Source organism: Trifolium pratense, linkage group LG2 (genome assembly GCF_020283565.1).
Source record: "Trifolium pratense cultivar HEN17-A07 linkage group LG2, ARS_RC_1.1, whole genome shotgun sequence".
Taxonomy (NCBI): Eukaryota; Viridiplantae; Streptophyta; class Magnoliopsida; order Fabales; family Fabaceae; genus Trifolium; species Trifolium pratense.
Genome location: NC_060060.1, coordinates 27,024,465 through 27,039,992, shown reverse-complemented (window position 1 = coordinate 27,039,992; position 15,528 = coordinate 27,024,465). Strand labels below are relative to the sequence as shown.

The 15,528-nt window shown below is 30.3% G+C and overlaps 2 protein-coding genes across 3 annotated transcripts; both read left to right on the top strand.

Annotated features, from left to right (window-relative positions):
* Positions 1 to 1,449: 1,449 nt before the first annotated feature.
* Positions 1,450 to 6,255, top strand: LOC123911690 (endonuclease 2-like). 2 transcript variants are annotated; one of them, XM_045963160.1, is made up of 10 exons: positions 1,451 to 1,683; positions 1,931 to 2,031; positions 3,102 to 3,172; positions 3,822 to 3,929; positions 4,221 to 4,276; positions 4,362 to 4,445; positions 4,603 to 4,695; positions 5,075 to 5,142; positions 5,798 to 5,871; positions 5,950 to 6,255. In XM_045963160.1, the coding sequence occupies exons 1-10, from the start codon at positions 1,573 to 1,575 to the stop codon at positions 6,072 to 6,074; spliced, it is 891 nt and encodes a 296-aa protein (XP_045819116.1). In that variant the 5' UTR covers positions 1,451 to 1,572; the 3' UTR covers positions 6,075 to 6,255. The 2 variants fall into 2 exon arrangements, with proteins under 2 accessions (XP_045819117.1, XP_045819116.1); XM_045963161.1 differs by lacking the exon at positions 5,798 to 5,871 and having other exon boundaries at positions 1,450 to 1,683; positions 5,950 to 6,038.
* A 1,402-nt stretch (positions 6,256 to 7,657) lies between these two features.
* On the top strand, positions 7,658 to 13,293 carry LOC123911689 (endonuclease 2-like). Its single transcript, XM_045963159.1, has 9 exons — positions 7,658 to 8,179; positions 8,475 to 8,649; positions 8,805 to 8,912; positions 9,045 to 9,100; positions 9,203 to 9,286; positions 9,363 to 9,455; positions 10,186 to 10,253; positions 12,873 to 12,946; positions 13,037 to 13,293. The coding sequence occupies exons 1-9, from the start codon at positions 8,069 to 8,071 to the stop codon at positions 13,150 to 13,152; spliced, it is 885 nt and encodes a 294-aa protein (XP_045819115.1). The 5' UTR covers positions 7,658 to 8,068; the 3' UTR covers positions 13,153 to 13,293.
* Positions 13,294 to 15,528: the final 2,235 nt, after the last annotated feature.

The window sequence follows — 15,528 nt, the reverse complement described above, 5'->3', positions numbered from 1 at the left end:
AATGGTTAAAAATAAGGGATTGGACATAATAACTTTTGTTGTATCCTGTTTGATTTAGAAATTGGTATAGGACTGGACAAAATAGGTAGAAAGAGACAGAACAAAAACAAATTCTTTTGTGTCTTACTGAACTCACAATACAACTTTTGTCTATAGGACGACTATAAAAACCTGTTAAAATATTCATTTTATTTTCAAATATAAAAAAACATTATCCATATATCTCCGGTACAGTTTTGTCTTATAATGTACTATCTTATTATGTCTGATACTGTTATGTACAATGCTTACTGTTTTGTCAATCAAACGCACAACAAAGAATTCACATTGCAATAACATATGGTTCAAAGATCATCGATAACTAACCAAGTCATTGTGTTTAAGTGATTAATGAGCTTCCCCAGGACAGTTCGTTCAGGACAACCCGAGTTCGATTCCGGGTGAAAACAGTTCTTGATCGGGTCTTACTTACCTCACGACCGAACTTTGAATTACCAGTACCCCTTTCCCTTATAAACTAGAGAATTAATAAAAAAAAATCATCAATAACTCAAAGATATCATCTCGAATTCTCGATACCATCTTCTTCTTTTTTTGACTAAAACATAACATTCATTCATTCAAATAGATAGATACATCAGATACAAGCACAAATTCAATAGCGCTAAAAACGAAAAGGATGAATCTGCGAACAAACTCACAACATCCAAGTTAATAGCATAAAACGGCATACGCACGCCTACAAATAATGTGACAAAATAAAAGTTACCGAAATATTCATGCCTACATCTGACATTTTTCAGATGTAAAAAGTGTTTTTCGCCAGATGTAAAAAAGCTTTTTTCTACTAGTGACCTTGTCATTGATTGAATATGTAGTTGATCAAAGTAGATCTGTCAATCTAAACCAAACGAACATCGTAAAAAATAAGAAAGCAAACAAACACCGCACAAAGACGGGATCAAACAAACACCACATGAAGACGGGACGCACTGAGACAAAAAAATCACAAAATAAAATAAGAAAACTCTAATCCGTGTGAAAACCACTTATTTAGATTAAAGTAGAGAAAAACATATGCACGGGGGTGATTCCGGGTCAAAAAACGACCCAAAACCACCCCTTTTTGAAACAAGAAGAAGAAAACTCTCTTAAAAAAATTAGAGCCGGCTGTGTTGAAAACTCAATTCTCGATATACCATCTTAAAATTCATATATAATATATGAAACTAATATAATCATGTATTTAAAATGACATTTAAATTAACCATTTCACATGTCATTTTCATATCACAATATGCTTTCCTTCATCATGGAATAAATTATTGGTTCTTGTGTGTGAAGATATACCCAGAGAGAATAAAATATCCACCACGTTTTTCTAATGAGTAATAGTTTATTACATTATCGTCAATAACTTGTCCAAGTTGACTTAAAATCACAAAAACATTATCCTCGCATCTACGTATCTACTTCATATCTCAATTGAACGAGAAGTTTTTGGTTATATATATGTTTTATTGAAAGCATAATAATGTAACAAGTACTTTGTGTGCACTATAATAAAGTACAATGGGTTGCTACAAAATTTTGCTAGTGACCATAGTTTCATTCCTTTTTTTGGTTCAAAATACCAAAGGGTGGGGAGATGATGGACATGTCATTGTTTGTAAGATTGCTCAGGTCAGTAACCTGCCTTTAGCTTGTTGTCTTTCAAAAATTTGAATTTCAATTCATTAATTCAGGGCTCTCGCGTTCATGCATTCAGCATCAGCGGTCATCTGATCTTAATTAGAAGTCTAAAAAATGAAGATTTTAGTTCTAATTGTATAATTCCAAATACCAAATTTAAATTTAAAATTTAGACTGTCTGATCTTGATTGAATGACCACCTGATCTATGTACTAATTTTGCTTTCGCTTTTTTATAGGCTCGGCTAAGTGATGCAGCTGCTAAGGCTGTAAAAAAATTGTTGCCAGAATCTGCAAACAATGATTTATCGAGCAAGTGTTCATGGGCAGATCATGTGAGGTTTGAGTAATCAGTCAATTTAGTCCCTAAACTATCACTCTCTCACCAACTTAGTCCCTAAACTATTAAAACCAACTAAAAGGTCCCTAAACTATATTCACATCCTTCAATTTAGTCCCTAAACTATTAAAACCAACTAAAAGGTCCCTAAATTATATTCACATCCTTCATTTTAGTCCCTAAACTATTAAAATCAACTAAAAGGTCCCTAAACTATATTCACATCCTTCAATTTAGTCCCTCGGTTAACTTTTCCGTTAAGTGACTGTTAGTAGTCCCTAAACTATAAAAAATACTTCAATTTAGTCCCTAAACTATCTTAAAAAACAACAAAATAGTAACAACACTGCTAAATCATTACTGCTAAATCATACTGCTAAATCAAATTACTGCTAAAACAAATAGTCTCTAAACCATTTAAATCAAATTCATTTTTAACATAATTCATTATTGCTAAATCATCCTTTCTCTCGTTCACTACCTAGTAACAACACAAATTCGTTCACTACCTAGTAACAACACAAATTCATTACTGCTAAACCAAATGAAACATTACTGCTAAATCAACAAAAACCCAAAAACAAACTTAACCATAATTTAAACCATAAACCATAATCTTCATTACATAAACCATAAACCATAAACCATAAACAGTGAAAAACGTACCTTAAAACAACGACGACAACCGGAATTGAAGCGTATAGGTGGCGCTAGGGTTTTTAGATTGAGATGATTTGAGAGAGTTGATCGAGAAGAGAGAGATAAGAAGATGCAATTGAAGGGGGTTGAAGAAAAAAGAGTTGGTGATGGAGGACTAAATTAATGGAGTTGAGAGAGTTGATCGAGAAGAGAGATATAAGCGTAAAAGTAGCTTTTGGATTTTAGGGTTTTAAAGAACAGTTAACGGAAAAGATAACGGAGGACTAAATTGATGGATGGAAAATAGTTTAGGGACCTAATTGATGGATGAAAAATAGTTTAGGGACCTTTTAGTTGGTTTTAATAGTTTAGGGACTGAATTGGTGAAAGAGTGATAGTTTAGGGACTAAATTGACTGATTACTCTGTGAGGTTTATATATCCATGGTCGTCTGCTTTGCACTTTGCTAATACACCCGACGTTTGCAGTTACAAGACCACTAGTAAGTAACAATTCTTTTTATTTTTTTTTGTTTACAATGAGCTGGAAATCGAATACAAGACCTATTACATATTACCTAAACCTCTCACCACTATACCAAACCTAAAGCTCAGTCAAGTTGACTCACTGCGGCGGTATGCACAGTGGCTTAAGTAACAATTCTTTCTAACTCTTCTATCATTGAAATTTGGGTAGGGTCGCCAATTAGCTCACTCTCCTTTCGAAATATCAAATGGGACCAGGTTTATCTACCGTTAAATATTTTCCGCATTGACGAAATACATATCCAATTTATATTTTATGTTTTTACAAAATCCAATTTATATTATTGAGTACTGGTAAAAATAATTTAGATATAAATTAATATAAAAATATGATATGACATTAAATGTGTTATAAAGTTTAGAGTATAAATTGATTAATCTTAGTCATTGATTAAATGAGTTTGTTAAAATTATATTGCTTAATTTTTCCACAAATGATCAAAATCTTTTTTATTTATATTTAAGACTGGAAAAAATAAATCTTTTGGCAACTTCTATAATAGAAGTACATTGATCAATTAAACAATTTTCAATATGTATTTTGTAAATTAACTTCTAAATTAATGATTATTTTTGTGATGGGCCTGCTGTTGTTTAAACATTCAGGGGACTGTAAAGATCAGAAAACAGGAATTAAGGAGCGATGTATTGTGGCGGCAATTACAAATTACACCAACCAGCTACTCCATTTTGGCAGTAACACAAAATCTAAATGTAAATGCTGCTTTTCAAATAAATAACTTAAGTTGTACCACCATTATATATCAGTTAAGCACGGAAATGGATTCCTTGCAGTCGCTATTTGACTGTAGGTTAATTTCAGTCTTCCAAATTTATTAAAGCATATTATTTATTTGATCAAGATTCAATCTAAGGGTTTACATGCAGTGACTGCAATATGTTTTGACTGCATGGGATTCAGGTCCGTTAAGCACTCGATGTGAAATGTCTTTCCTGTATTGAGTTATGATTAACAAACTTTTGCTTGTAACATCACTTTATCAGATAACCTTACACAAGCCCTTTATTTCCTTTCACATTTTCTGGGAGACATTCATCAGGTTTGCATCTATACAAGCACTAAATGTAACATATTTTCATCGAACTTTTGAAATTAAGTGGCTAATCATCATGATATATATGCAGCCTCTACATTGTGGCTTTCTCGCAGACAAAGGAGGCAATTCAATTACAGTTCATTGGTTCACAAGAAAGCAAAATCTTCACCATGTATGTCAAATTCATTTCTTTGCTACATCAAGTAAATAAAACATAGATACACGATAATCATAAAAATAATTATATCGTAATTGTTATATCATTAATTAAAATTCTCTATTATATATCTCTTATACTAATCATTATCTAATTGTATACCCATATGAAGATTTGGGATGCTAGCATACTTGACACAGAAGTTCAAAGATTCCATGACTCAGACATGGACGAGTTTATTGATGCACTTCAACAGAATATTACGGTAATTCATTACAATGCATCGTAGTCTTATGATGAGTGATTTAGTCGACTATTTCACGTATGTTAATACATAATTTTAATCATTAATATTTTTAATTATATAATAATTAAAATTATAAAAAGTTTATTTTTATTTATCGAAACAAATCTAATAATATTTTATATACTAATATTTATTTTTATTTATTAGTAGAAAAATATGGTCAAAATAAAATATGTGAATAGTGTAAATCGTAAAACTGGATCACTCATTTTAGGACGGTGACTATTAATTTCTCTTATCATCATTACAAGAAATTGTACATTGAATGTTTCATATTTTTCTACTATCTAAAAAAAAAAATCATATTTTTCTTCCTTTTTTTTCCTCGTGTAACCAGAAAGTATGGTCTAAAGAAGTAGAAGAATGGGAGAGCTGCATTTCTAATGACATCGCATGTCCATCCATGTATGTTCCATTATTAGTAGGATAATTTATTATTGATTTGTTCCAATAGCTGTGAATAATTTATTATTGATTTGTTCCAAATTTATTATAATTTTTTGTGTTCCAATATTAACAATGCTTATAATTTTTGAAATCTTTTCATAACATTTATTATGCATTATTCTTAAGTAAAATACTCCGTTTCCCTTAAAAAAAATTAGTAAAATCCTTTGTTTTAGATAAAACCAGCTTTCATTTTACACAAGTTTATCGTTGAGTTTTTATAAAATACACTGATATATTGTATTAGTTTTTTAATGAACCTAAAAAGTTTTTTTTTTTGTCTATAATAATAACCATAGAATGTACTTTCTATCAATTTAATTTCAATTTAGTCCTTACAATTTTTTCATTCAGGTTTAGCCCCCCTCCACTCATTTGGTAATTTGGACACAAAAAATTATAAGCATTGTTTACATCTTCCCATGCAACTTATTTTAAGAAAAACTCACAAAAACATATTTCAAATTGTCATGTTTTTTTTTTTTTTTAATAAGTGTGATTTTTATTTATTCTCTTATAATTTGGAACGGATGGAGTATCTCATTACCATAGATAGAGTTTATTTGTCTATGATATTTGGAATACACAAGATTGACTTTGGTCTATTTTTTAGATATGCTTCTGAAAGCATCGAAGATGCATGTAAATGGGCATATAAAGATGCACCCGAAGGCTCCACACTCAAAGGTAAGCTATAAGAATTTTATAGTTGAGACTATTCCTTCTTCTTTTATTCCTAAAATTTCATGAAAATTTGTTTTGCAGATGATTACTTTCTGTCACGTTTTCCTATAGTCAATTTGCGATTAGCTCAAGGAGGAGTTCGGCTGGCTGCAATTCTAAATCGTATTTTTGACAACGACACAATTGTCAATGTCGATGTAATTTAATGAAATAATAATTTTCATGTACCCGTGATTATATTATGAACAATTTGAGTAAAAAAAATGAAATAATAATAATAAATAAATAATAAAGGAGAGGGAAACGGGAGGTTGATTGTAAGACAAAAGAAAAAACATTTGTATTATTTATCTTCTCCTCTTTATTAAAAAATTTATGTTGCAATAATTAATTAGATGTGTGGTACTAGTTTAATCTAATAATTTTGAGGGATTGATTCAAATCTCGTCTAGGAAAGTCTAAAATGGTGATTAGATCATTTAATTTAATAATAATAATAATAGTAATTTTGCAAAATTACTTTAACTTTATTTCAGATAACGATTTAGTTTTTTTTTTTATAGCATTTTAATCATTTTTTATGTTTGAATATGAATTGCAACTTCAATTTTTTTTTCTTTCAATCATAAATATATCTTATGCCGTAAAAAAATGTCATATATTTAAGGGTTAAATATGCAAAAGGTCCCTGCACTTACGAGTCATTTTAGTTTTAGTCCCTGCATTTTAAAAACATTTCATTTTGCCACTGCATTTTCATTTTACTTTAAAAATGGTCACCATAGCTTTTTTTTTGTTGAAATGACACATTTTTGCTAATCTGTCACTGCTGACTGGACTTTAGAGTTGATGACTCATTTAATTTTGCAGTGAATCGATCAAAATACCCTTAAATAAGTAACTTTTTAAAAGTAAAATAAAATTGACACATCATAAAAAAAACTGCCACTTCAACAAAAAATGGGTTCAGGGACCATTTTTAAAGTAAAATGAAAGTGCAGTGGCAAAATGAAAGGATTTTAAAATGCAGAGACTAAAACTCAAATGGCCCATAAGTGCAGGGACCTTTTGCATATTTAAGCCTATATTTAAAGCATGAAAAAATCATATACATGAATAAAAGACAAAAAGATAAAAATGAGGTAAAACAAATATGAAAAATTAAATTGTTACTTGCAATAAAGATGTAATTTTACCTAATAATTTCCATTTCTGAAAAAAAAAAAAAAAAAAAAAACTAATGCTGCAATACTCTATTTTTCAATTTAAATATACATATTTTTCAAAGAATTATGGTAGACATGTGTAATCAAGCAAGATATGACTCCCCTCCAAATCTCTTGATCGAGAAGGGGACATGAACATTAAAAGGTTTCGTTACAAGATAAGCTTATAGGGGAAGAAGAACATTTGCCCATAAGGGAAAAGGTAGATCTAGACAACTAGTGGTTCAAGTTAGATTTTTTCATCCAGATTGGAATTCAAAATATTGCAGTGTGTTAGTTTCGGTGGTATTTGTCACTCCACTTATAGAAAAAAAATTCATCTAAAATATAGATTTTCGAAAAAGAAAAAAAGATGTCATCTAAAATATACACTTTCACAAAATATGTTGGTCTAATTAGAATTTAGAAATGTAGTTATCCCGTAAGTATAGTTTAATTGATAGGGACATTGCATGTAATATGCAAAATCGGAATTTGAATATTGATACTCTCACTTATTCATCTTAAAAATAAAATTCTAGTCATCAAGCGGATATATACTTAAAAAAAATAGAAATGTGGTTGTAGGGAACTTTCCTCCCATAACCCACGGAAGAACATTATATCAAATTAATTTTTATTTATTTATATGTTTCAGATTGTTATTATGAACTTATGATCTAAATCCTAATGATATGTCAATTGTCAACTCATTTTGGGAATATACTTCCTTCATCTCGAATATTATTTGTACTTACTTGTGAAGATAAAACTTAGCAAGTATAAAATATCAACCACGCTTTAATTATGAATCATCTAATCTTACCTGTCAATGTTGACTTAAAATGCACTTAACATACTTCATATCTCTCTTGCACTTCCCGGAAAACAAATAAATAACACAACCATTTCATAAACAAGTTATAGTTAGTTAAGTTTTATTGAAAAAAGATCAGTACAATCATTACTTGTGTGACTTATTATAGAGTGCTACAATGGGTTGCTATAGAATTTTGCTTGTGACCATAGTCTCATTCATTCTTTTGCTTCCAAATACACAAGGGTGGGGAGAAGATGGACATGCCATTGTTTGTAAGATTGCTCAGGTTAGCCTAGCTTTTCATCTTTCAATATTTCTCTCCGCTTTTTTGGTTGTCCGTAGATGAAATAACAATGATCACCATCTAAAACTCACACACAATTGTGAGATTCTAGGTTCGAATTTTGATTTTTGAATCCAGATGAAAGTATTCAGCTTAACAAGATCAACATTTATTAGGCCTAGATCAACATTTGTCGGTTGAGCTAGGCGTGACATTTTTCCCTCCATATCAATTTTTTTTTCCATCTATTTTATTGTGTTCTGAGTTCTGTGTCTTGTTTTCCCTTTTAATTAAATAGAGTCGACTCAGCAATACAGCTGCTAAGGCTGTGAAAAAACTTTTGCCAAAATCAGCAAACAATGATTTGGCAAGTCAATGTTCATGGGCAGATCATGTGAGGTTTATCTATCAGTGGTCGTCTCCATTGCACTTTGCAGATACTCCTGACAATATTTGCAGCTACAAGAACAACAGTAAGTAACAAACATATTATAAGTGAAAATCACTTCTTAATTTTATTGAATAATTGATGTATCTGATCTATATTATTACTACTGCTGCAAAAAATTGGACCTTGAAATTTTGATATAGTATTGACCTGTTGTTGTTGGAACATTGATTGAATCAGGGGATTGTATAGATCACAAAACTGGAACCAAGGGGCGATGCGTCGTGGCGGCGATTTCCAATTACACTAACCAGCTTCTGGACTTTGGCACTGACACTGAATCTCAATGTAAAACTCTCCCTTTTCTCAATTTTGTACTCTCTTATTTTGTCTTTATTACAAAGAGAGTTTAAGCCCAACTATATGTCTTATTTTGTAACTAACAAAGTCTCATTTTGAATTGTAACATCACTATATCAGTTAACCTCACTCAAGCTCTTCTATTCCTTTCACATTTTATGGGAGACATTCATCAGGTTTGCATTTACACAAGCACAATCAATTTTGATTATAACCCATTAAACATAATAACATGCTTCCAACTAATTAAATTCACAACTTGTTTAATATATACACAGCCTCTACACTGTGGCTTTGTCTCAGACAAAGGAGGCAATACAATTGATGTTCATTGGTACAAAAGAAAACAAAATCTTCACCATGTATGTCAAATTCATTGCTAATTCATATGATATATTTTAGTAGTATATTCAATATCTAATTGGATTCCATATCAAGGTTTGGGATGTTAGCATAATTGAGACACAACTTGAAAGGTTCTATGACTCAGAATTAGGCGAGTTCATTGATGCAATTCAACAGAACATTACGGTACTCAATGACTATGCATTATTTTTTGTTTATTTTTTTTGACTAATGCATTATTTTTTGTTATTATTGAGAAATTTGTGTTTGTTTAGTCAACAAAAAAATATATTTTTAGTCCTTTTAAATGTAGCAACTTTCATTTTTAATTCTATCAAAAATTTCTTTAAAACTTTTGTTCCTCTATATTTTTTGTTTTAAATTTTAATCTCTAATATTTTACAAAAGTTCATGTGACATGTTACAAATGATTTTTTTTTATGACATCGTTATTAAGACTTTAAAATTTCATTAGTTTCAAAATTTAACTATTTAATTTTTAGTTTAATAATTTAATCTTTAATTTAAAATTATAGATAAATTGATAAAGATTAAATAGTTAATTTATTAAAATGATGATATTTTAATCGCTTAACAATGCTATCATAAATAAATTCATTTAAAACATGTTGTTAGGTGATTTTTTTTTTGTAAGAAAGTAGGAAAGTGGGGATTAAAATAAAAAAAAAAACAATTTTGAAGGACAGAAATTTAGAAGAAAATTCTCGAAGAATCAAAATGCTAAGTAAAAAAATTTGATATTTTTATAAGAACCAAAAATATATTTTATTTTGTTTTCAAAAAAAATATATTTTTTATTTTTATTTTATTTTATTTTACAAGAATCCAACGCAAAATCCTGTTTACAAGTTTTATGTTATTTACATATTTTTTTTCTTGTTTTCTCAATAAACAGAGAGAATGGGCTGATCAAGTAGAAGATTGGGAGAATTGCGGTTCTAAGGATGCCCCGTGCCCAATTACGTATGTCATATTAATACCTCTTAGTTCCAAAAAAAAAAAAAACCTCTTAGTTCACTGAATATTTCTAGTGGATTTTTTTTTTGTTGCAGTTAAAATACTCTCTATTTTGCTTTAAAAAAATTGTTTATTTTTTAGTCACTAATGGACATAATTTTGACATGTTATCAACATTTCTTTTTTTTATATATATATATATATATATATATATATATATATATATATATATATTAATCGACATTTTTTGAACACGGTATGGACATACGAAATATGATATGATTGCTATGATATACTATCAGTGGTGGAATCAGGAAAAAAATTTAGGGGGGCCGCTAAAAAAATTATAATGTAAAAATTTAAGTAATAAAAAACACAAATTTGATCGTAGAAAAATTAAATTGTATACCATGAATAATATTGTGTGTCAAGTAACTGTGTCAAGTGAGTTGATATTATCAATCATTTACTTTAAACTAATATTTGTACAAAGTTGATCATCAAAATTGTATATTTTATCATATTACACTTATACTTAAGAGTTTAATTGATATGCACCGACGGTGTAAAATAGTTTTACACGATCGTCCAATAAATAACCATTATTTTGCCATGTCATGTCAAGAAAGTTATGTTGAAATTGTCCATTATTTGTATTGATATATATATAACTATATAAAAATATTATTGGTTTAGTTGCTTTGAGAAGAGTAGATCTCGCGACCTTAGGATACAAAGACGCGTTATCTTCTCATAATAACCACTAGGCTGCGCGCGCTCTATGCCAATTCTTGTGTGCAAACATATATATATATATAATACAAAGTTTTATTTTTACAAAAGCATCAAGATTATTATAGTAATTTCTCATTGTTTTGGGGGTGGTCGTGGCCCACCTCAGCCACCCCTTGATTCCGCCACCGGATATAATAGATGGATATAGGGGTGGACAGGTTTGACCGACCCGACCGAAAACCGAGAAACCCGGCAAAACCGAACAACAAACGGGTGGGCTGGGTCGGTATGCGGGTTAACATGTGATAAAAATCGGGTACAAACAGGTTATTACGGTCGGGTGCGGATCAAAATCCAAAACCCAGCGGTGTCCGTCCAGATCCATTGGTAGGCAATTATGTATTGATGCTAGTGATAATCTTTTATGCCAGACTGAATATGACAGGTCAATAAAAAAGTTAACCCCCACATGATAGATGAAGTTTATCTTTAGTACTTTATTATTATATATTATTATATTAATACGTAATAAGAAACAAATATTTTACTTCCTTTAATAGATTTACTTATCTCCTGTAAAATCATGTGTGGGTTCTCTCTGTTTGCTTCTTCAATAAAAATGTTGTTGGCTTGACTCTCATCACCACCCATGGAAACTAACAGAGGCATAACCGTCCCATACACTTTCTCATCCTCCTTTTCTTTTTCTTTCTCTCTCAAATCTCAACTTTTTCATGTTTTAGTCATTTGTTTTTTTTTCTTCAAAATTTAGTTCTTTGCTTGTTTATAGGGTTGGGAACAGGCCAGGCCATGACAGGCCTAAGTCTGGCCTACAATTTTTTTTCAGGCCTGAGCTTGGCCTACGGCCTATCAAATGTTAATTTTTTTGGTCTGGCCTGAGCCTTTTAAAAGTCTGGCCTGATCTTGTAGCCTGTTTAAAAGCATGTGTTACATTAAAGCTTCTCTATATAGTTTTTTTAAATAGGCTAAACAGACCTTAAAAAGTTCACATTTAAATTTTTATAATTTCTACAACATTAAGAAAAAGCTAATAATATGATTAACACAATAATTAAACACTAATAAAATAACAAATACGATTACGAAAAATAATAATTATTATAAATAATATTTTTTTTATAAGATATAAATAATAATATTATATAAATAATAATTATTATAAACAGGCCGGCCTATCAGGCTTCGTAGGCCTTTTTAGAAGCCTAGGCCTGACCTATTTATGTAAACAGGCCGTTTTCAAAGCCTAAGCCTGACATTTTTAATAACCAGACCAGGTCAGGCCAGGCTTATACAAGCCAGGCCGAAGGCCCCTGTAGGCCGCCTGGCCTATTCCCAACCCTACTTGTTTATGATACATATCTGATGCTTGAGGTTGATGCCACTCATTTTTCTAAGCTTTTCATTATGTTTCGGTCTGGTTTTTATTTTTATTTTTATTTTGTTAAAAAAAGATGTTGGTTGCTTGAGTTGTTGTTAACCGCATGAAACCATCCGTGTAACCCGAAAACCGAGTGACCCGAAACCCGCAAAACCCGCATGAGGACATGAGTCAAAGTGGGCCAGTATATACCACCCGTGGTTTGAGCCGGATCGGCAGTTTGGGTCCGCACCGACCCAACCCGATCCGTTGTCCACCCCTAGATGGATAACATGGACACATATTGAATAATATAAGGTTCATAACCTTAAAATTAACATGAACATAAATTGGTCATTATAAACCAAAAGTGAAAAGGAAAATTTTAGAAGGAAGAAAAATCTTCTTTTTATTTTTTGGACAAAAATTTTAATTCGTTATATTAGCATGAGTTTATCTATGTTATTACTCATTTGGAATACACATGCTTAAATTGGGTCTATCTGTTTCAGATACGCTACTGAAAGTAGTGAAGATGCTTGTAAATGGGCATATGAAGATGCATCCGAAGGTTCAGTACTTGGTGGTAAGTTATTTGAAGTTTACAATAATGATACTCTATACTATTTTTATTCACTCTTTTTTTTTTATAATATCTTAAAAATGTGTTTTGTAGATGATTATTTCCTGTCACGTTTTCCTATCGTCAACTTGCGATTAGCTCAAGGAGGAGTTCGTTTGGCCGCAACTTTGAATCGTGTATTTGACACGCAGCTTCTTGTTTCAATGTAACATGAATGTTATTATTAACACTCTCTTTTCCATATATATAATTTAGTGAACTAATTATGATAATGTTAGATAAGAATTTGTTTTTTTTTTGACAATGGATTCCTAAGAATGTTATATTAAGAGTATTTAACTCTTTTTTTATTGTTCGTTTTTATATCTTTCATTTTCAATGGATTCGTAAGACTTTGTTATTCTATTAAAAATTTGAAATCCTAAGAATGGTCTTCCTCTTCTCTTTGTTTTCCCTTCCCTTCTCTTGTAGTCTTCTTTTTTATGTATCATGCATGTGTTAACATATGGTATCAAAGAAAAACAATGATTTTATTAGTATTTTGTGATTTTTATGCTAACTTTGGGAACCAAGATGCTTTCAAAAAAAAATATGCTTCTATGGTAGCATAGAGGTTTAAGCAACACGTAGTAAGTTAGTACAATAGTGAATAGTATAATATGACATTCAATTCTAACGATAGTCCCTACATTTCAAAAAATGTTTTTAAAAATCATATAGTTTACCTTTGTTATCAAATTTTGTCCTTCTGGTCATTTCCAAGATAGAAAATTGATGTGGCAGGTGGACCCAATTTTTAATTGAGTTGACAAATAATGTGATGACACATATCAATATAGGTGGCATTTTTTATTATAAAAGGCAAAAAAATTAATTAAGTGTGATAAATAAATAATTTTAGTATTTTCTAAGATTAAAAGAAAGGATAAAATGTGTCGGTGGCCATGGTCTTAATAGCTGTGGCGAGTTTATACGAAAAACGAACGAAGTTTTGAATCGTTAAATTACGCCGTTTGTAACTGTCACTGTAACTTTCACCACAAAGCGGACGGGGACGCTTTACTGGACATCGGAGGAGGAACTCGAAGTACAAGAGAGGAGCAAGAATATGTTTTGAATCCAAGTGGTGGTGGGTCAAGAGGTGGACGGGACGCTTACTTTTCCCTTTTTTATTAAATTTTATAATGATAGTTTACTTTTTTATGACTAAATAATGATTTTTTTTTTTGGGTTTACAATGGAGTTCAGGATCAAATCCAAGACCTCTAGCATACTACCGAAATTCCTACCACTAGACCAAACCTAATAACTTAATGATAAGTAAATGATAGTTTAAGACTTGAGATCTAGATGAGTGAGACTGCATCGTGTTGTTTATATCGAATCGTTGATCAGAGAACCCCGTTGAAGAGGGGGTAGCATCTGCACACACTTTGATGATCAAGTCAATAATCCTTGAATGTGAAAGATATTAGGGTTTAGATATTGCATACTTGGCCTAGAGCATGAATTAGACTTTTATAGATAAAGAATTAGGGTTTCAATTTGTATGTTTTGTGTGTAACTAATTACTCAAATATTCAATTTATCTTTTCATCTTTCAAGAAGAATTTGTATAACAAATAAAAGATATATGTTTGGAAAAGAGTATTAAATGTGTTTTATAATTTGCAAAAATAGTCTTATATTTAGGGGAAAACAAAAATTTCAAAGAGTTTTTATAAAATTTTTTTTAACAAAAAAAAGTTTTTATAATTAGGGCCAGAGAAAGTATCATAATAAATGTACACATATATCATCATAGAAACTATGTGTGTACTTGTGATGTTATTCTTCCTTATAATTTACCTTTCATTATTTTCGACTACTTGCCCATCGATGTTTGTGTGTGAATTTGCAAATACTAATTTTAGTAGGTTGTTGGTTGATGGTCCAATCTACGATCGTCGATATCGGATAGAAAATGTTCATTATATTTTAGTTAGTCGTGAATATTGAATTGTTTTGCAAAAATTATTGACGGTGAATATTTAGAATGTCTTGATGTTAAGAATATTTATTTAATAAACCTTAATTACTTTGATCAACAAATTTTTTAAATGGATATTTATAAAGGTATTAAGTTAAAGCATAACTTCAATAGTTCAATGACAATAATTAAATCGATGAAACTATAATTTTTTAGAAATAACAGAACATTGATTCACTCATAGTTGTAACCATTTGAAAATTCATTGTGTGAATTGAAATTGAAGTCTAAATTAATAAGCAATTGATTGGAAATTCTTAAAAAGTTTATTGATACAGAGACAACTAAAATGCAGGTTGGGGTAAGTGAATGATTGTTCTGTAAAAAGAAAGAATTGAAGGGTTTGGAAGAGAGAAAAAGAGAGTTCCATAGGTGATATGGAACAAAACATGGGTGTTGGTAAATGGAGATTGGTTAGTAATTTTTTAATATTTTAATTCAAAATTATGACATGGTAAAATAGTGAGATATTATAGGATGATGGGTAAACACACTTTACCTTGTCCATACATCTCCTTTAAATCCTTAAACTTAATTAAACACTTGTACTACATTA

Coding starts and splice junctions, on each gene's coding strand:
- LOC123911690 (XM_045963160.1), top strand. CDS start 1,573: ATGGGTTGCTACAAAATTTTGCTAGTGACCATAGTTTCATTCCTTTTT. Junction 3,173..3,821: donor TTGCAGTTACAAGACCACTA/GTAAGTAACAAT, acceptor TTAAACATTCAG/GGGACTGTAAAGATCAGAAA. Junction 4,446..4,602: donor GAAAGCAAAATCTTCACCAT/GTATGTCAAATT, acceptor ACCCATATGAAG/ATTTGGGATGCTAGCATACT.
- LOC123911689 (XM_045963159.1), top strand. CDS start 8,069: ATGGGTTGCTATAGAATTTTGCTTGTGACCATAGTCTCATTCATTCTT. Junction 8,913..9,044: donor CACTGACACTGAATCTCAAT/GTAAAACTCTCC, acceptor TCACTATATCAG/TTAACCTCACTCAAGCTCTT. Junction 9,101..9,202: donor TTATGGGAGACATTCATCAG/GTTTGCATTTAC, acceptor ATATATACACAG/CCTCTACACTGTGGCTTTGT.